This window comes from Aspergillus piperis (assembly GCF_003184755.1).
Source record: "Aspergillus piperis CBS 112811 unplaced genomic scaffold BO85scaffold_13, whole genome shotgun sequence".
Lineage (NCBI taxonomy): Eukaryota > Fungi > Ascomycota > Eurotiomycetes > Eurotiales > Aspergillaceae > Aspergillus > Aspergillus piperis.
In genome coordinates, this window is record NW_020291603.1 from 412,510 (window position 1) to 431,096 (window position 18,587).

The window sequence follows — 18,587 nt, forward strand, 5'->3', positions numbered from 1 at the left end:
CAATCCAGCCAACCAGGAGCGTTGTGATCGGCAACTGTCACGGAACTGCGTACGAAGGAGAGAAAGAAAGAGGGGAGGGTAAGAAATAAAAAGACAGGGGATGGAATGGAACGAATGGTGCGTCGGCAACCATCCAATGTGACGCCAGCCGACCGGCGAAAATGTGATGAGAATCGAAGAGAAAGTGTGTGCTTCGGGACCCAACAGGATGATCCGAAAGACCGCCAGACCAACAGGATTCATCACTCGTGTGAACAGAGCCACATAAGGGTGCAGCGCTAGGGGTTCGTTCGGCGCAACTTGTGCTTAGACGCTTAACTCGCTGGCCAATAACTAACTACAATACGTATGATTGATTTCCCCCCGCCGCAGCAGCAAAGCAATTTGCTTGCTTGCTTGTCGTCCATCCATTTCCTTTTCCAAGCGCCATGCCATCCCCTCTCCACCTCCGGCGATTGTGATCACCCAATTGCCACTATACTTGCTTTGCTTAGTTAGTTATAATCTCGCTGCCTTCCGGTTTCTTGTCCTGGTGGGTGTGGGTTGTGCTTCTAGATTATTTTTTTTTTCTGTTTCTCTTTCTTTGCTTTTGTTCTTCTTTGGTTCTTGATTTGGTGACTTGGTTATTACTACTTGAATGTTGAAGAACTTCATCTTCGCACACTCATTGTGCTGTGCTGCTTATTGATGCTTCTCTCCTCCGGGTTACGAGCGGAAGGTTTGCGCCTCGCCGCTACATGTAGAACCCTACGGGACGACCGCATTTGAGCGATCTGAAATTACCGTTCACCCTGCAATAGCTTTTTTCTCTTGGGGGGGTCAAAGAGTCGGAAAGCTCTGTGCACTGGGAATATAGTGTCTGGAGCTGTAGACGGGTCTACGGGTTTGCGATCTGGGACCAGAAGCGACCGTCAACATGAACAGACAACTGCAGCTTAATACGGCCAATCTGAGCCCCAATCCGAGATACTCTTATATGGAAACTCCATTGGAAATGCACGCTCCAGGGAGCCGACTGAGAGATGAGATCACACCTCCAGCGGCCGCCCAGTCAGCAGAACCACAGACTTTCATGGAGCACTTTCAACCGCCGTTAAACGAAAAGTCGCAACAGTACCAGCAAGATATGGCCGTTCAAGGCTACCCTTGCGGACCGAATCTCGAGCAACATCCAGCCAACTATGCGCCGTACGCGGACGAGATCCAGCAAGTCCAGCAGAATCCAAAAGTGCCCGAATACTCATACGCACAGCCTCCACAATCCCCAGGCCCTCTCCCAGTCAAAAGGGACCTGGAAATGGCAGAGCCGTTACCGAAAAAAGAGCCTATGGCTGTTGTACCAGACACGAATCCTTTACATTCGCCCCAATTACCCCAATTTCCCCCTCCAGTCGCCCACGGGGCGCCAACAACACCTGTAGGATTTGATCTCATGGCATATCATCGCCCAGGTCAAATAACTCACCCAGATCTTGAGATAAAAGGCGGATCATGGCGCACTAGCATGTGCGGATGCTATGATGTTGGGTCATGCTGTCTCGGGCTACTCTGTCCATGCATCCTATTCGGGAAAACGCAATATCGACTTTCTATGAAGTCAAGAAATGAAGACCCAACAAATATGCTCGGGTATGAAACGTGCAATAGCTCCTGCACTGTTATGGCTTTGCTCTGCGGTTGTCAATGTAAGTGCGCACCTCTCACGTCAGTCTTCAGCACCGGCAAAGTATGCTAACAAGCTGTCGCAGGTTTTCTGGCGGCGTACCAGCGCCGTCGAACGCGAAAGGCCTATAAGATTGAAGGGGATATTGTCTCCGACTGTGTTCGAGCAACGTGCTGCACATGCTGTACGCTCATCCAAAACGAGGTCGAGGTCAAGAAACGGGAAGAAGAACGCAGCAGATATGCCAGTGCCACGGGGGCAGCATTGGTATCACCATACTTGCCTCCGACGCAGATGTCGTACGGGCCACCTCCGAGATGATGGGAAGGCTGTAGGAGCTTTTCCGGGGGAAGAATGTGGGGGTGTGAGACCCTGATCGCTGCTTGAATTATAGAGAGGGGTGGAGTAATGGGGATGTTTGTACGACGGAAGTGGTGTCTGAATAGGGGACGCAGTGCATGGGGTCTGGGTAACTCCGGTCCTCTCTCATCCACCTGTACTACCATGCTTGTTTTGTTGGGAGGCTGAGATCTCCATGTGATCAACTGTTAGTCAAACAATTTCCCTCGTGGCCTTCGTCTTATGCTTGGGTTCCCATCGCGGGTTGATTTTTTGTCATGACTGCTGGTGTGGACCTGCAATTGGGGTCCAGCCAACCTGTACATACATGAACACCATCAAGACAATTGTCATTGTTGCATTGCAGAAACACTAGCAAGAATCTTAAACGTGATAGCTGTACAGTAGTAAGAAAGAAGTATAGTTCAAGTAGTTGTTGAGGTGGAGATTTGGCAAGCGGTGTACAAGAAGAGCCGAACTGGCGACGGCAATCTGGACCGCGGGTGGCGGATCTTTCTATTGCGCTGCCAAATCCTCCTCCCCCTCGCCTGCTACTCTCCACGACGTATCATCCCGTGTACCACCCTTACCACCTCAGCTCTTTCGCAGCACCGCTTCCCCTACGCTCCGTTGTTGTTCGCTCCCTCATCTCCCCCCCAAATCCCTCCCAGATTTCTGTCCGATCACCAAACCCCGACGCGGATCCCCTCGAAACCTGTCTCCCCGCTCCCCCTTTTCCCCATTCATCACAGCTTCCCCCGACTTCCTCCGCCCGTCCAACATCGGATAAAGCAACTCGCTCTCGCCTGGACTCTCGCGCCCTTCGTTGCCTGTCCCTCCGTCTTCTTCTACCAGCACCACCCTTCCCCGCCGGAATGATGGTTGCTTGAAAAGGCCACATGTGACGGGTCCACTTTGACAAGGGCATTGATGATAGCCATTACGACTCATCTCGTAGGGGTCTGAGGGCTGCTCCGAGGAGAAATCAATCGTCCCCGCCGACCATGGGGGAACCCGCTCATCTAACACCTCGCCAAATATGGGCTCAACCAACGACAACGACCACCAGGACTTATGAAGCGGACTGCACGCCTTTTCTATTACCCAGTTCCGGTATGTGGATTCGTGCTGGGCCTTGAATGCGGCCCGGCAAACAAATTCGCTTCCGTCCGGTTACACTGACGCGGCGCTTCGGCGGCTGCTTTGCAGGTTACGTCTATTTGAATCGCTCCTACTCCATCGCCTTGACCGAAAATGCCATCTACGATCCCATCTGTACCGGCACGGGCACGCCAACTGCCACGGCCCATGCGGTCGCCGCGCTCGATGTCACCGATCCTTTCTATTCCTCCGTTACCCCGGCGCTGTATGCTATGGGCTGTACGACCGTTGTCAGCTATCTTCTCGTTATAATACTTCTCATCACGCCGCGTACATTTTATGTTGGGGGTCCTGGTGGTGGTGCAAACTTTCTCGGACGTCATGGTATGATTAGCGGTTCGTACAGTGGTAATTCGTCGGTGGTTGGCGTGGGTGGTCGGCCGTGGCTACAAAAGGTCGCGGCCTTGTTAGTCGCTGTATCACTCACCATTGCGACTGTCGACTCCTTTCGTGTGGCTGAACAGCAATATTATTATGGCTACTCCGATGCCGAAGCGCTGGCGGACGAGGTCATCGACGGTATGGAGATCCGGGTGGTCAGAATCATTTCCAGCACCTTTCTGTGGCTGGCCCAGATTCAGACCTTGATTCGGCTGTTTCCTCGACATAAGGAGAAAATCATGATCAAGTGGGCAGGGTTCGCGTTAATTGTCTTTGATACCACGTTTAGTATCCTCGACAAATTCTTGGTTAAGACTGACACCGTTCATCCGCGGCTATACGAGGACGCGATCCCCGCTCTCAGCTATCTATTCGAACTTGCTCTCAACCTTTTGTACGCCGCTTGGGTCATCTTTTATTCGCTTTCGAAACATCGATTCGCCTTCTTCCATCCGAAAATGAGGAATATCTGCCTGGTGGCCTTGCTCTCATTATGTGCGATTCTTATACCCGTTGTGTTCTTTGTTCTGGATATCGCAAAACCGAAAATCGCCGGATGGGGTACTTATGTTCGGTGGGTTGGTTCTGCTGCAGCGAGTGTCGTGGTATGGGAATGGGTGGAGCGGATCGAGGCTTTGGAACGCGATGAGAGGAAGGATGGAATACTTGGACGCGAAATATTTGATGGAGACGAGATGTTGGAAGTGACCCCTTCGGAAGAGGTCGATTGGCCGCGCTACAACCCTGACGGCCATGATCGAGGTGGAGGCGGTGGAACATCTTCAGGCTGGGGAGGCATGATGGGATTGGCTCATCGACCTTTACGTACGAGGGTTGGTCGTAACTGGCAGTCGAACCTGGAGAACCAACAGCACAACATTCCCATGGACCCTCGGCGCCGGCGCATCGCGCCCCGACCAACTCCTCCCCCAGCAGCTATAACGCCTGTCAGTCGCGCTGACACAACCAGCGCGGCCAGCACGGTATACAACATACATTATCATCCGGTTTCTAGTCCCACTCCGCCGGTGGCCATGCCTCACATGGAGGAAGAGGATGAAGACATAGACGAAGCGGTGGCCGCAAAGGAGATGACCACCGACGGTCAGCAAGCCGGCCTGGCGCAAGATGCGCTGGCACAACAACAGACCCGGGAACAATCCCCTCAGATTGTGCACGTGGATAAAAGGTGGCGAGCGCTACTCAATCCTTTCAAGCGAAGGCGGGCATCTTTACCAAGAGAAGTCGCTTCTGCACAGGCCGAGGAAGAGGGGAATCCCGCAGGTGCTCAAGTGGAACCACAACATCATTCCTTGGATGACAGCGACGACGAGCACAGCTTGCATCCCAGGCATGATTTTCGGTTTGGCTTCCATCGACGACTGCGACCTGGTTCTGGACGACAAGGCTCCGACTCTCCCTTGCCAGTCACGGTTATTCCGGCTAGACGCCGTGGTCAACAGACCTGGTCGCCGCAACAATATCACGAGCCTAGTTCACGAACAACAACCTCGAATCAGCGTGTTCCGCCGGCCCGTGATGACCTGCCTGTGAGGGTGATTCAGCCGCAAACGCGAACCGCCGCTCCATGGAGCGCAGCCGATGGACAAGGGTTCAGTCATGGCAATTATGAGCTGCGATATGACCCTGAAGCTGCAGCGCTTGTGGAGCCTGGTGAGCATTGCTCTGAATCTCAGCCGGCGCTGGACGCCGATGGCTCGGTCAGCGAGCCTACTCGGGGGCCGGCTGTGCGCCAACAACCCGAGCAGGAACTCGACCCGACGGAAGGAGCACCTATATCACCAACCCAACCTCTTCCAGATGAGGCTCCTGAAGAATCACGAGGGCCACATGGCCAGCAGTGACGTTCACGTGTAACGTGTGATTGCCTGCGTCTTCCTGTCTCAAACACTCCATTTCGCTTCTGTTTCGCATTTTCTGCCGCTGATGTCTGAATTTTTAGCGGGGAGTATTGGAGATCTTGGGTGCTGCCGGATTGTCTACTACTGGAGTTTTCTTTTCTGACACTATTTCTTCCGGTCAAAAACTTGCTTTACTTGCTTTCTTCAATGTTCGGTTTAATCATGGGCTTGGGCTGGGCTGGGCTGGGCACGGGTGTATGCATAGACTGGTCTGGGTTGGTTGGAGCCCTCCATGTCTCAGGCGACTGCACTGTTGTTGATGTACAAAGATACCCTTGGGATGCATATATCACTGATCTTTCCTTCTTATACATGTTGTTATGGAATATTAATGCGACATATTGCTGTCTTCGGTATGAGTGTAGTAAAAGAGTAAGCTGTGATGAACATCCCAGTTGCCACTGAGTCGAGAATGCCGGCAACCCCGGCAGGTTCAACAACCCCACACGTTACGAGATGATCAAAGTATATTTCTTCCCCAGTTGTGGGGGCCACCTTAACCCCGGAAATGCTTTCGGGGGCCGGAGTTGCGCTGTTCGGATGGACCTCTCGGTTTGTGGTCCGCCGACCCGATGGTCCCGACATGAGGCTTTGTATAAGTGCCAGCGTTGCATCCAACCAGACTAGCATCAGCATGCAGACTTAATCGACGTTCTTATAGGATGCATTAGTATATGCCGAATATTTAGCATTGTCATTCAACACTAACTATATAGCACACTAAGAAGACACCAACATGGGTACGTCCTTAATACTGTGGATTATGCAGCGCATACTAAGTAACTACGAGGTATAGGACTAACACCCGTCCACTTCTTCTCTCATGGCTCGACCATGATGCTCGGCGAAGAGTCCACTTCAGCCGACTACTGGAAGAAATGCGGCGACGAAGCCCTAGCACATGGCATCAAAGGCGTGGTCATCATGGTACATCCATCACCCCTTCTTCCCTATCTCCATCTAGCACCACCACTAAACTCAACACCAGGGCGCCCACTGGGCCTGCCACGGCGACGGCATCGAAGTCTCCACGAACCCTAACCCAGGCAAAAGCCCCGTCGCCTACGTCCACCCGTCCAAATACGTCGACTACAAACTCAACCCGGACCTACCCACCTCCCACCGATGCATCTCCCTCCTCAACCAAGCCGGCTTCAAAGCCTCCGGTAACGACACCTTCGAATGGATTCACGACGTCTACCTCATCCTCATCCGCATGTTTCCTGCCGCCTGTCCACCCACCACCCTCATCTCCTCCAACGCCCGCTACGACCCCCACTACCACATGAAAGTCGGCTCCACGCTGCGCCAACTCCGTCGCGAGAACTACCTCATCATTGGCACTGGTGGTGCCGTTCACAACCTCTACCGGAATCGGTGGGCGCCGATGCTGCGCTTCCGTGATAACTTTGCGATGCAGACGCCGCCGGAGGACTGGGCGTTGGAGTTTCGTCAGGCGGTGGAGGATGTTATGGTTAAGTGTTCTGGTGGGCCGAGGATGAGGCGCGCGATGACGAGGTTGATGAAGCATCCTGAGTATAGGGATGCGCATGCTACGGATGATCATTTCATGGCGGCGCTTTTTGTGGCGGGCGCTGTTGGGGAGTGGGAGGATGAAGGGAGCAAGGTTGTGCTGGGGGCGGAGACTTGGGAGTTGACGAATATGTGTAATTCGCAGTTTACGATTGGAGAGTGGAATAAGCTAGGTTAGTTGGGGAGTTATATGTTATCATGCTGATATGTTGTAATTGTTAAGTTGATTTACGAGGAGTATATAGCATGAGTGGCCTGCTTAGTACTTCTCCCTTTCGTTGGCATCGTTGCATTTCTCAAGAGAATACTAGTACTAGTTAGGTGGTACTTATTGGTACCAATCCAATCTACCTTCGCACAAAGTCAATATATACCCCGAATCTGACAGATGGGTTCGCCGTTGTCATCATTCTAGAAGCGAGGCTTGGAATATGCAAGTCATTTGTTTAACCTCGATATGACCGGCAGCAGGACAATAGGGCAGGGATCTGATTGTTTCACAATTGAGCCCCAGACTGGAGGATACGATCAGAAGGAAATTCCGAGCACAGCCTATGCTCTTGTAGTAACCTGGATATTGTAACCTGCTGTCTCCATAGTATAGTTCCCTATCAGGTGGAGGGGAGTCAATGTGCCAACTCAATTACTTATCCTCCTTGCGTCTCACCACGTGTGATCGCCCACCTCACATCTGTCAAACTGGCAGGAATGCTTCCTCTATTTTAAACTGGACCAGTTGTGCAGATGAAGAAGAAGGAGAGGGCGATTAAATTCACTCGAGGTCTTAATTAACTTTAATGACCTTAAAAGAGAGGAGACGGGATCCTGACTCAGCAGTGGAACATCGAAGAGTTTCCGCCATCTGCCATCCCGCGATAATCCTCATCGGAAAGTTACTTCGACTTCATCCCGCCCCAGTCGGAGAGCCTCTGTCCCTTTGATAGATGTCTCGCCTGGCTTATCTCCATCCCCCCTTGTCTCTTTCCCAGTCCATGCTGCGACCCTATCGCCCCTGGGCGTCGCATCATGGCGGCTGTCAACCGGAACATGTTTGAAGCCAGCGTCACCACCGATCGCCCCCAGGGCGCTCCGCTAATGATCCTACCACTCAACTTGATCGCGGTCATTGTCTCTTACGTTCGTCTAGCTACTGCTCTCATGGATAGAGCTTGTGCAACCCACTAACCATCTCGTGCTCTCTTGCAGGTAGATGATCCCGGCGATCTCGCCCGTCTCTGTCGAGCATGCCGCGTTCTCAACTACATGGCTCTCCCCCAGCTCTACAAACACATCACCCTGACCTCCTATGACAAAATCCGATATCGCGACGATGAACCCGAGGGTATGGGTAGCGCCAGCCCTTTTTCCATGGGTCTCAACGCCATCATTACCCGTCCCTATGCTACGCTCGTTCGGTCGCTTACGCTTCGAGGCAACTGGCGGGAGCTCGAGCTCGAGGAACATGCGCGCGTGGGTCGCGTGCCGGACTCGTCGATGATGCTGAACATTGCGGTGCGTGCGGCGGTCGATCGGATGACGGAATTGGAAAGCTTCAGCTGGGAACTCAATACCAAAATGCTGGAAACTGTCTATCTTGGGCTGGCGCAGCTGCCTAAGCTGACGGCCTTGACTATTCGCTTTCCTTCAAGTCGACATCCCCGCCCAACCATCGTGATTCCACCCATGCCACATCTTCGGTATCTAAAGGTTACCGACATTGATCCTCTTTGCTATCCTGATGACATCTCCACTCTGGTGTTCAAGTGTCGCAAGCTGCGCGAGCTCAATATGCATTGGTCTCCCCGCATGCGCAATGCGCAGGAGCCTAGTGTCATGGTTCACGATTACTTCCGCAAGTGCATCGCCGCGAAGCAACCCCTTTCAATTAAGAAAATTGGCCTGCAGAACCTGTACGCTTTGCACACGGAGGATTTCGGTCTCGCGGTAAATGGTAGCACTGTAGAAGACGTCACCATCCTCCAGCACGGCGGTGCGGATCTCTCGATGAACACTTTTGTGGATAGCACCTGGCCCACAATGCCGGCTCATCCCATTCGTATTAAATCGATTCGGCAGGATGCCGTGAGCAAGAGACATGCGCAATTCCTAAACCAATTTACCGGTCTGGAACGGTTATACTTCGTCAACGCCACTCATAATCCCAACGATGATATCAACTCCCCTCGACCTCTGACCTCTGCTGCCGCGCTCTCTCCCCCTTCGTCTGACACCTCTCAACCCGCTACTAATGGTACATCCACCAATTGCTCTGCCGCTGCAACTAACTCCCCCGGTTTGCAAACAAGCGTCCGGGACGTATACCTGAACAACATCACTCTGAATCATGCAGCCACCTTACGACATCTTCTACTCCCCGCTCGCTGGCCCCTATCGGCACCCACGGTCGCGCGCCTTGTCCACGCCAGTCCGCAATTGGAGCAGCTTGGCTTTGCTACAGAATTCTCCGACCTGGAAGCATTGGGGCTTCTTCTTCCATTCCTCCGAAATCTAAAGGCGCTGCGTCTCCTCATTCCCACCTGTACCTCACCGTCCGAGACGGCTCGTACTGGGCCGCTCCCTAAGACATTTAAATACTTCTCTCCATCTGCCAATGCGCTCACCGCCGCCCGTACGCTCTCTGACATTGTGGAAGCCGACGATGACACCTTGATCGCGAGGCTCAGCGAATCTCTTGCAGACCAGCAGATCTTTCACCGGCTGAAGGTCATTGGGCTGGGCCGCAAGGGCTTCCAACTAGGAGACTACTACACTGTGCCAGCCGAGCAGGCCGAAAACCAAGGACACGTCCAGCTCCAAACACCCACAGGCTCTCGTGCCACCAGCGCAGAAGCCAACATAGGCTACGACAAGAGCCCACCAGCCGAGAGACCCTCCCCAACAGCCAACGGCCATAATGCAATGGTGCCATCGCAGCGAAACGGACATGTCCCACCTTCAGTACTGGGCAAACGGCCACGAGAAGAAGACACTCCTACGACAGAACCAGGAGAAGCCAATCATCAGGCAGACGAGCAAGCACCCGACCCAGGCATGAACGCGTGCCTTCCGCAAGTCCTTCTCCGCGACGGTCGCTACTGGCGACGGCGTGTCCGACGCGTTGGCTGGGAGGTGCTGCAACATTGGGAGATATGGGGACTGGACAAACAGGAGTTATGAATTTGGCGTACGGTGTCGATAAATACAATACCCCCCTGGGAATCATCTCGATTCTTTTCTCTTTTCATGAACAATATTTGGATTTAATTGGGCGACTTACGACATTTTGTCGGAGTTTCCCACTGGGCTTATATATAGCATGCATGCATGCCCTTCTAACCGTGGGGTTAGGATGAGCATCAACTTGAGCTGATGCTCGGTTAGTAGATATTATACCATACCATAGCAATATGAGCAACGATAACCTCCTCTCTTAAATTCTGTTCAACTTATACTTCAGCAGTAAATGGAAATCACTAATAATAGTATAGAGGGGTTACCCCGTATTCATGCATGGTTAACTAAATCTGAACATATCTTTGGGTAACAACGAGTATAAACTAGTAAGGTAAGTAGTAGTAACTAATAGCAATTACACAATACTAAATAAAAAATACTACGCAAACACAACACCGACTTTTCTCATTCATGATTCATTAATACCTATTATATCTATAATTTAGCCATATCATCATCACATCATCATAATAAAAAAGGCCAACCACAATAGACCTAAGAAGTACTAGCAGAATTAGTAGAATCGAATTAACCAATTGAACTATGCATATATATATACATAGTATTACCCCGCCCCTTTCCCCTCAACCTTCCTCCCTCCTTCCTTCCTTACTTCAGTACTACCTTCTATATACTTGTATATACGATCCTAGCAGAGACAAAAAGATACTTGTATCATAATGGGCTAGTGGTGATACTACTAAGTACTACTACTACTACTACTACTACTACTATGTTCATCATACGCGACCATATATATATATATATATATATGATAGACTAGTATAATTAACAGCATGTTGCCACCCTATATCGTAAATATATCATCTATACAACAGCAAATACTACTACGCACTATTTACTATCATCATTCTTCTTTCCTCTCCATTACATTACTGAAGTGATGAAGTGGAAGAGGGTATATATAGTATGATGCAATTACTAGGAAGTAGTAGTAGTAGTGGTAGTTAATGAGAGAGGAAAGTTATTCATTCGTGATCATGTAGGTGGCAACTGGCAACTGAATTTATACAAAGTGTACGAAGTTGCTGATTCTACTAATTGTGTGAGTGATGATAGCTTAGTAGATCATTCTCGATATCATATTGCTCAAGGTATAGGGTTTATACAGTTACTATTTATGTTTGCTAGAGTTGGTTGACTATTTATACCTGATACTCGTCATTCTGCCAATACTAATTGTTGGTTCGGTCCTATCAGATCGTTGGTGGTGATTTTCACTACTAAGAGGGTTTGTTCATCTTGCGCTCACAGCGAGCCGTAAGCTGGAAGTATATATTCATCATGTAGATACATTCACATTCCATATGTACCAAGCTTCATCAAATATGTACGGTTCATCATCAAGATCAATATCAACATCATCACCATCATCTGCTATATGTCCACATGTATCCCATCGACGAGGGATGGATCAGCAGATCAAATACCCCCGATTTTTCAGTGTTGATCTAAGCCTGAGCAGCGAAGCCCAGCTTAGGACCCTCAGAGTTGAAGACCACGTACTGGCTCTTCAGGAACACATCACCCAGGATGGACAGTCCCAAACCGCTGTTGCTCTGGATACCGCCGAAGCAGGTGGAGCTGCCGGTCGAAATGGGAGCGTAGTTGATGTACTTTCCAGGAACGACGGCCTTGTAGTCGCCGATGATGACAGTGAAGTCAGGAGGGGTGGTCGAGCAGGAGAAAACGTAGCCACCGGCTTCATTGCTCTCCTGGGCGCCATCAACCTGCTCATAGTAGGCGGAGACGATCTCGTCGTCGAGGAGGATGAGGGTGGTACCGGTGTCTGTACACAAATCAGTAAAGAGAAAGCAAGAATATCTCAAAAGGGTTCTTACCAGCAATGGCGCTGAATCCACTGGAGCTGGAGCTGCCGTCGCCGATGCTGTAGCCATCGGGATTGAATCCCCAGTAGCCCTGGGAGCTATCGGCATCTGTGTAGGTGATGGAACCGGTGTACTTGGAGTCATCGATGTAGCCAAAGTCGTAGACACCGGGGGCGTCGTGCTTCAGCTGCACGGCGAAAAGAGGAGAGTCCAGCTGAGACTTGACGGTGTCGAAGAAGGTGGTCTGCGCCTTGGGCTGGACTGTGTATCGGTTAGCAAATTGGTCACCCAGCTGATGTAGGATCTACTCACCAGTGTTGATGGAGCTGAAGGCTAGTCCCAGAAGACCATCATTGGCCGTGTCCTGAACGAACTCGGAACTGATCTTGCTGGCGGCTTCAACGGCCTGCTTGTTGGTGGTGACACCGCCGACGGTGACAGTATCCCGGTACACGTTTCCGCTGGCCGAGCTGCCATCACCGTAGGAAATGTCCCAAGAGTAGCCGCTCAGCTTGGTCGCGCTGGAGCTAGGCGTGTACACATCGTGACCGGTCCGTTCCGAGGAAGGGAGCTCGTCTGAAAAGACCCAGCTGGTTCAGGTTAGTGACAGTTCGTGAGGACATACTAGCAGGGAAGCTCACAGATCTGCAGATCCGGTGTCAAAGTCCAGATGAAGGGTGGACTTTCCGACAGTGACGGGAGTCAGGTACTCCTCATCATTGTTCTGGGGCGTGGTCACGGCACTACCCTTGCTGGCAGCCTCCTTCACGCTCTGGGGCACCGTACCGCCAAACTTGGCCAAGGAGCGGGCATACATACCCGGCAGGTTGACAGTGCGGGTCTTGTTGGCAGGCCGGGCAATCTGGTTGATGGTAAAGCCCTTGCGAGTGGGAGCCGGTGCCGCAGAGACGGCGGTGGACAGACCCAGAATGAGGGCAGCGGTTTTGCTGAAGACGACCATTTTGACCACGAGAATGTCAAGCAAGAGAGTTCGGAGAAGAGATAGAACCAGACAAAGAAGCCTTAGACTCTTGGTTGATGAACAAGAAGAGACATTCTGCTGGTCGAGCAGACTCTTCTTATACTTGCAAACCCTCCCACATTGACCTCGACCAAACTCATCCATCATCCAAGTCGACCATACTCTTCAGAGCAAAATGTCTCAGTCCCCGCCATGGCAGCCGCGATGATGGAAGGAGATGATGTCCCTTCCAGGAATAAGCCGACGAAGATCCCCGCATGTCCGTCCAAATCCGTGTCGTCCGTCACCCGTGAGGATATTCGCAATTGCCAAGACAGAGCCAACCGGAGGCCGACTCGGTGCAAAGTAAGACATGCAGCCCTGGACCCTGCCTTAGTGGAGACAGGCACGATGTTACCGCGGAGTAGATAGCAGATTAACTGGCAGGGTCTGACGGATAGAGACAAGAGCTCATTCGACCGTGGGGGCCGATCACGATAGCACTGGTGCAACAGGTCTGCAGGGCTAGGCTAAACTGCTGAAGGATAGATATCTTAGGCGCGGATGGGCATAGATTGCGCTCCACCGCCGATCGCTCAGGGTCCGTCGGGACTCCGGAGACGCCATGCGTTAGCCAACATCCAGTCACACGATTCAACTTAGTTATCTGCTGGCACAATGTGACAGTCAGACTTTGACTATCGCGTCTTATCAGTGGTCTAATTTAGCTCGTCGCTGCCGCTGCCCCTGACGGCTCGGGGTTGGCCGACCCATTTGAGCTCGACGGGATCTTTGCATTGGGCCAATAGATTGCAGATGGAGGGTTGGGCGTCCAAGCACATTGTTGGTTGGTGGGCCACCATGGAGAAGCCGTGTCTTCATCCTGCGTTCCTCCTCACGATGGAGACAGAAAGGGAAAGAGAATGTAACCAGAAATGGCGCACTCCGGCGGTATCCGTGGGGATATACATGTCTAACAATCAAAATCACAAGCCAAGAGCCGGAGTGTACAGAAAGGAGACTAGCAAGAATCCAAGAAAAGGGAAAAAAAATAATACTACGCGTGAATTCGTACATTCATGAGACCATCGGTGATCACGATTGCAAAAACTGGGACGGGAGGTTCCCTCCGCCAGCCGACTCAATCCCCTCATGACCGTCATACTGTTCGTTCAGAAGCACCTCCAGCATGTCGAATTCGCCCACCATGGGGCCCGTGCCTCCCAGACCCTGGTCCACCACGGCCGTCGAACTGTTGAAAAACTGGTCGAGTGGCAGAGCAAACCAGTCAGGCAATCCGCCGGACGTGCTCGGATTGTCGTGCATCGCCTGAGACGGAACATTAGACCCATCCAGTTCGCCCGCCGGCGGAGTTGCGCTGGGGTCGTAGTAGTTGTAGTATACCGATGGTGGAGGGGGCATGAACGAGACATTGATGTTGGACGAATTGATCGGCTGGGCAGGGATGCCGGCCAGCGGATCATGGACAGAGGCCATGCTGGTCCCCGTCTGGCTATTGCTATCGACATATCCCAGATTTTGTGTCGCACTCTGCGCTGGTGTCCAGGCATGCGCCGACCCCTCCCGACGGTTCTGTGGCCCTTCACGCGGCCTTGGTGACTGATGTCGTGAGACTGGCGCTGATGGGCGTTCTTGTTCACCGTCACCACTGCGATCCAAGGGCGCGAAACGCAGAAAACGCGTGCGAATGCTGGTGGTGAGCAACTCCAGCAATCGCGCAATTGCGTGGTTTAGGTGGACATCGTCAACTACACAGGTCTTCAAAGCCTCGATGGTGCGATCTTGAAGATCCAGCGACACACGCACATCGTCTTCTTTGGCACCAAGCGTGAAAGTCTGAGAAAACGTCAGCGGAGCCACAAGCTTATCGAGGAATCGATGAGGCTCACCTTCAAGATAAAAATCATCCCGGAAAGGATACGAAAGCACGTCCGGACAGGGGCATGCTTAAGGTGATCGCGCGGGACGAGGATTTCGAGTACGGTCTGCAGGATCTTGCGGGAGGCATCGACCACTTCCTGGATGTACTGCTCGTTGACACGATATAACTCCATGAGCACATGGAACCAACCGGTGCCCGAGGATGGACCAGAATTCGGGCGCGCATTCTGGGCCTGAGCCGCTTCATTCGACATTGTCGTCCAGCGATCCACCACCGCCTGCAAAGCCAAAGAGTTGACATAGAGTCCTGAGAGAGTCAGCAAGTCGAACGTCATAACCACATGATTCAGCTACGTACGGGTATATTCATATTCGATCATCAAGATACACCGCATGGAGGGGGCCACTGCGTAAATCAATTAGCAACCGGCTAGCGTCCAGCCCACGAGGTAAAGAGCACTTACAATCTATCGTGTCAATGTTATGTCGCCACTCGCGCAAGAATGGCTGGAACCGGTCAATTTGATCTCGGTAACGACCGCTGCGAATGAGCTCTGACGTCTGCTCGCTCGACGCAAATAAGAGTTGATTGCTCTGGTACATGATCTTGGAAATTCCAATCCAGCAATCGTGCATCCGGTCAACAATGGTATCTGCCCCATTGGCGGCGCTGGCTGACGTGGGCTGAATGTCGTTGGTCCACTGAGGCAACGGCAGCATGGACGGGATACCCAAGCGACCACTGCTCTGAGTGATGTACACCAGGATCAAACGACGGAGTCGACGTTTCCGCGTCTGCTCGGACGGGGATTCGCCCGCAGCTTTGGCATCGCTCTTCTGGTCGAATACTCCCAGTTCAAATGCCAATGCCTGTGCGGTACTCAGCAACATCCACGACATCCGGTCTGACCGCCAGGCGGGCTCCAGCCACTTCTGGAAGGCCAGCCTCCCTTCAGCAGCACTGTTCGGGACCCGGTTGGCCGTATTGTCAACCTCTGTTTCGAGTTCCTTTTCGTACCGACTTTGCGTTTGCGCGTCCAGGTCCAGCAAGGCATTTTCGTCGTCACCGGGCGGAAAGTGTAGGTTCCGCGGATGCCAATCCGTCAGGATCAGCAGCGCCTCGATGGTGCCCAGTGATCTCAAGTTGCCCTTATGGCTTATCTTTGATGAAGTCGGCGCGAGATCAAACGAACGAGGCCCGCTAATGCCAACACCGTTTCCACCAAACTTTTCCTGACCCCAGAACAAACGTTCAATCATGCCGCGGAGGTATGACCACAGGCGGTCGTGGATGTAGAAAGCACGCGTGTAGGCCCCGTCGCCCTTGGGCTTCATATGCCGCGACGCTGTCGTAAGAATAGTCACTGCGAGCACTGGCTCGTCTGTAAGCAACGTCCGATGAGTGGACGGATGCGAAAAGTCCGGAATCACGATGGGACTAAGCGGGGCAAGATGCTCGTAATAATATGCTACATAGGCCATCGACTCTTCCACGGACAACCACCCTGCACGAACAAATCGTAGTCGCGACCAAGCCTTAACCGCATCCACGAACCCAGGATCCTGTGCCGTTTCTGCAGCATCCGCCGGTCCACGACCATCGGGAAGTCGCGCATCAGCGGACCCTGATGCGCCCGCAGCATAGTACGTACCGCCAGGCACGGTCCCGGAGCGGGGTGGTCGAGAGAACGACCCGCCTCCACTCCGGGGCGTACCAGCCTGCGTGAGCGGAGACATGGGCGAATTGAATGATGAAACCGACTGGCGCGCAGCATACCGGTTCTCCAGACTCTGGCGGTTGAGATCCTCTGTCCGACCAGCCGCCTCCGATAAGAGGTGCAACGCATCATGACTGTTACTGATGGCCGGCGACAACAACTCAACGGCGGTCCGGTTCATCATGGGCTGGCCACCCTCGAGGCTGAAGCTCGCCGCATGACTCCGCTCCGCAGCCGAGTACATGGGCAGTCGCGTGCTTCTCGGTTCGGAGAACGGCGCATTTCCGGACGGCGATGGATTGGAGGGAAACCGATGGCTGGGCGTAGAAGACGATGGGAGCTGCTGTGTATTGTTCGTGGCCGGCGACTCCTCGGTCCATTTTGGTCGGGAGAGACTGGCACCGTTATCAAAGGAAGAGGTGCGCTCGGGCGCATAGGATGAGCCTCCATCACTGACGGATCCGCTATTCGAGATGACCTCGCCCACCATCATCCGCTTATCGCGTCGCAGGACGGCCTCGGTGGGCTCCTCCACTTCGGAGGGCTTGCGCTTCCGCCGAGTAGCGGAGAACTCGCAGCGCTTGCTTTCGCGGCGACATCGTACGCAGGGCGGGGGACGGGGATTATCGACACCTGCCGGGGGGGACGAATAAGCATCAAGGGAAAAGTAACCGGGGAGAGGAGAGAGGGGGAAGGTTAATTAATCAGAAGCTTGGAGCGGGGGGGAAGAAATGAGGGCAACTTACTGCCAAGGTCACACTTGACTTTGCGCTTCCGGCAAGGGTCGCAAGCCTGGTAACCACGCCGATGCTGGGGCTGTTGGGCCTGGAGCTGCTGCTGCTGGAGCTGGGGGGAGGGCGATTTCGGAGCTCCGGGGTCGTGGGAATAGAGGGACTGAGAGGCTGAAGCCGCGGCGTCGTGGTGGTGCTGGCCGTTACTCGCAGGCGCCGCCATGGTTTGATGGAGAGTGGATATTCAGGCCAGAGGGGATTGCCGATGCAAAGCGACAAAAAGCGGTGGGGGGAAACGGCTTTTTTGTGGGCGAAGATCCAGTCGCTGAGTTCCAGATTCTAAACGGCGCTGGTCCTGGTTTCGTCCCGGCCCGGAAGTTCTCCGCGGATAACCAGGCAGCAAAGTAGCAAGCAACTTTTAGGGGGGGAGGGAAATGATGATGGTGGTGGTGAGGAGGAGAAGGTAAAAGACGGGGAAGGAAGTAGTGAATCCGTGGCAGGTGGTGGTTGATGATGATGGAGGGTGGGAATAATTGATAATAAAAAATAAAATAAAAATAAAATAAAATAAAATAAAATAAAATACAACCACCCACCACCACCATAACAATAACACCAGGGAATTGTTCACTCTTTCACTTTCTGCTTCATTTCGGTGTGTCAAGTCAGGTGTACTGCCAATGCAAAATGCGGGGTAGGGAATTTCCCAAACCAAATTCATTCCTTCCTTTCTTCATTCATTCATTCACACTGCTGAGTTGGATTTCTCGCAGGAATTTCTCTCTCTTTCTCTTCCTGGGGGGAACTGTTTCCCCCCATGCCCTTGCATCCACTCCCAGTTCCTGTTATCAAAGCGAATGGCAATAGACTCTGGGTCTAAGATGAATCGAGTAGATTTGTTTGGTCTTTCCCGGTCGCTCCGGTCGCTTTCTCCGCCATTTCCCCCTCCAGGCATCCATCTTCCATTCCTCCATTCTTCCTCGGTTCTCCTCAGACAAGAAAGATTATTGCTAGCTACATACTGAAATCAACTCTCTCCAGCCAGTCTGAATGGTGGAGATACGAAGATAAAACCCCCTACCCTTATAGCCATGGCTGCAATTAAATGGTCATTCGAGTCTTGTGTAGTAGGTTTAGATATCATCACTATGTACACGGACAGCCTGAGCGCGCCTCCGACGGTCAAATAAAT

At 52.5% G+C, this 18,587-nt stretch overlaps 7 protein-coding genes across 7 annotated transcripts; 5 read left to right on the forward strand and 2 right to left on the reverse strand.

Moving 5' to 3' along the window:
* Positions 1–916: 916 nt before the first annotated feature.
* Positions 917–1,984, forward strand: BO85DRAFT_489537 (DUF614 domain protein; the record flags this gene model as incomplete). Its single annotated transcript, XM_025663608.1, has 2 exons — positions 917–1,685; positions 1,749–1,984. The coding sequence occupies 2 exons, from the start codon at positions 917–919 to the stop codon at positions 1,982–1,984; spliced, it is 1,005 nt and encodes a 334-aa protein (XP_025514063.1).
* Positions 1,985–2,578: 594 nt separating this feature from the next.
* Positions 2,579–5,819, forward strand: BO85DRAFT_521424 (PalH/RIM21 family protein). Its single transcript, XM_025665200.1, has 2 exons — positions 2,579–3,115; positions 3,212–5,819. The coding sequence occupies exons 1-2, from the start codon at positions 3,007–3,009 to the stop codon at positions 5,407–5,409; spliced, it is 2,307 nt and encodes a 768-aa protein (XP_025514064.1). The 5' UTR covers positions 2,579–3,006; the 3' UTR covers positions 5,410–5,819.
* Positions 5,512–5,904, forward strand: BO85DRAFT_59850 (uncharacterized protein). Its single transcript, XM_025665512.1, has one exon. It carries the CDS (start codon positions 5,614–5,616, stop codon positions 5,869–5,871), a length of 258 nt encoding a protein of 85 aa, XP_025514065.1. The 5' UTR covers positions 5,512–5,613; the 3' UTR covers positions 5,872–5,904.
* A 298-nt stretch (positions 5,905–6,202) lies between these two features.
* Positions 6,203–7,177, forward strand: BO85DRAFT_497625 (DODA-type extradiol aromatic ring-opening family dioxygenase; the record flags this gene model as incomplete). Its single annotated transcript, XM_025664001.1, has 3 exons — positions 6,203–6,206; positions 6,263–6,393; positions 6,455–7,177. 3 exons carry the CDS (start codon positions 6,203–6,205, stop codon positions 7,175–7,177), a joined length of 858 nt encoding a protein of 285 aa, XP_025514066.1.
* A 681-nt stretch (positions 7,178–7,858) lies between these two features.
* BO85DRAFT_400399 (uncharacterized protein) lies at positions 7,859–10,431 on the forward strand. Its single transcript, XM_025657122.1, has 2 exons — positions 7,859–8,136; positions 8,206–10,431. Exons 1-2 carry the CDS (start codon positions 8,026–8,028, stop codon positions 10,174–10,176), a joined length of 2,082 nt encoding a protein of 693 aa, XP_025514067.1. The 5' UTR covers positions 7,859–8,025; the 3' UTR covers positions 10,177–10,431.
* A 1,274-nt stretch (positions 10,432–11,705) lies between these two features.
* BO85DRAFT_375591 (pepsin-like aspartic protease) lies at positions 11,706–13,044 on the reverse strand (the record flags this gene model as incomplete). Its single annotated transcript, XM_025656178.1, has 4 exons — positions 11,706–12,043; positions 12,096–12,344; positions 12,396–12,673; positions 12,725–13,044. The coding sequence occupies 4 exons, from the start codon at positions 13,042–13,044 to the stop codon at positions 11,706–11,708; spliced, it is 1,185 nt and encodes a 394-aa protein (XP_025514068.1).
* A 1,095-nt stretch (positions 13,045–14,139) lies between these two features.
* BO85DRAFT_375592 (Zn(II)2Cys6 transcription factor domain-containing protein) lies at positions 14,140–17,618 on the reverse strand (the record flags this gene model as incomplete). Its single annotated transcript, XM_025656179.1, has 5 exons — positions 14,140–14,901; positions 14,955–15,253; positions 15,305–15,352; positions 15,411–17,297; positions 17,411–17,618. 5 exons carry the CDS (start codon positions 17,616–17,618, stop codon positions 14,140–14,142), a joined length of 3,204 nt encoding a protein of 1,067 aa, XP_025514069.1.
* Positions 17,619–18,587: the final 969 nt, after the last annotated feature.

Bases quoted from the DNA above. Each gene is read 5' to 3' on its own strand.
- BO85DRAFT_521424 (XM_025665200.1), top strand. From the start codon at position 3,007: ATGGGGGAACCCGCTCATCTAACACCTCGCCAAATATGGGCTCAACCA. The intron at 3,116-3,211 runs GTATGTGGATTC...GCTGCTTTGCAG, and splicing joins TTTTCTATTACCCAGTTCCG to GTTACGTCTATTTGAATCGC.
- BO85DRAFT_59850 (XM_025665512.1), top strand. From the start codon at position 5,614: ATGTTCGGTTTAATCATGGGCTTGGGCTGGGCTGGGCTGGGCACGGGT.
- BO85DRAFT_400399 (XM_025657122.1), top strand. From the start codon at position 8,026: ATGGCGGCTGTCAACCGGAACATGTTTGAAGCCAGCGTCACCACCGAT. The intron at 8,137-8,205 runs GTTCGTCTAGCT...GCTCTCTTGCAG, and splicing joins TCGCGGTCATTGTCTCTTAC to GTAGATGATCCCGGCGATCT.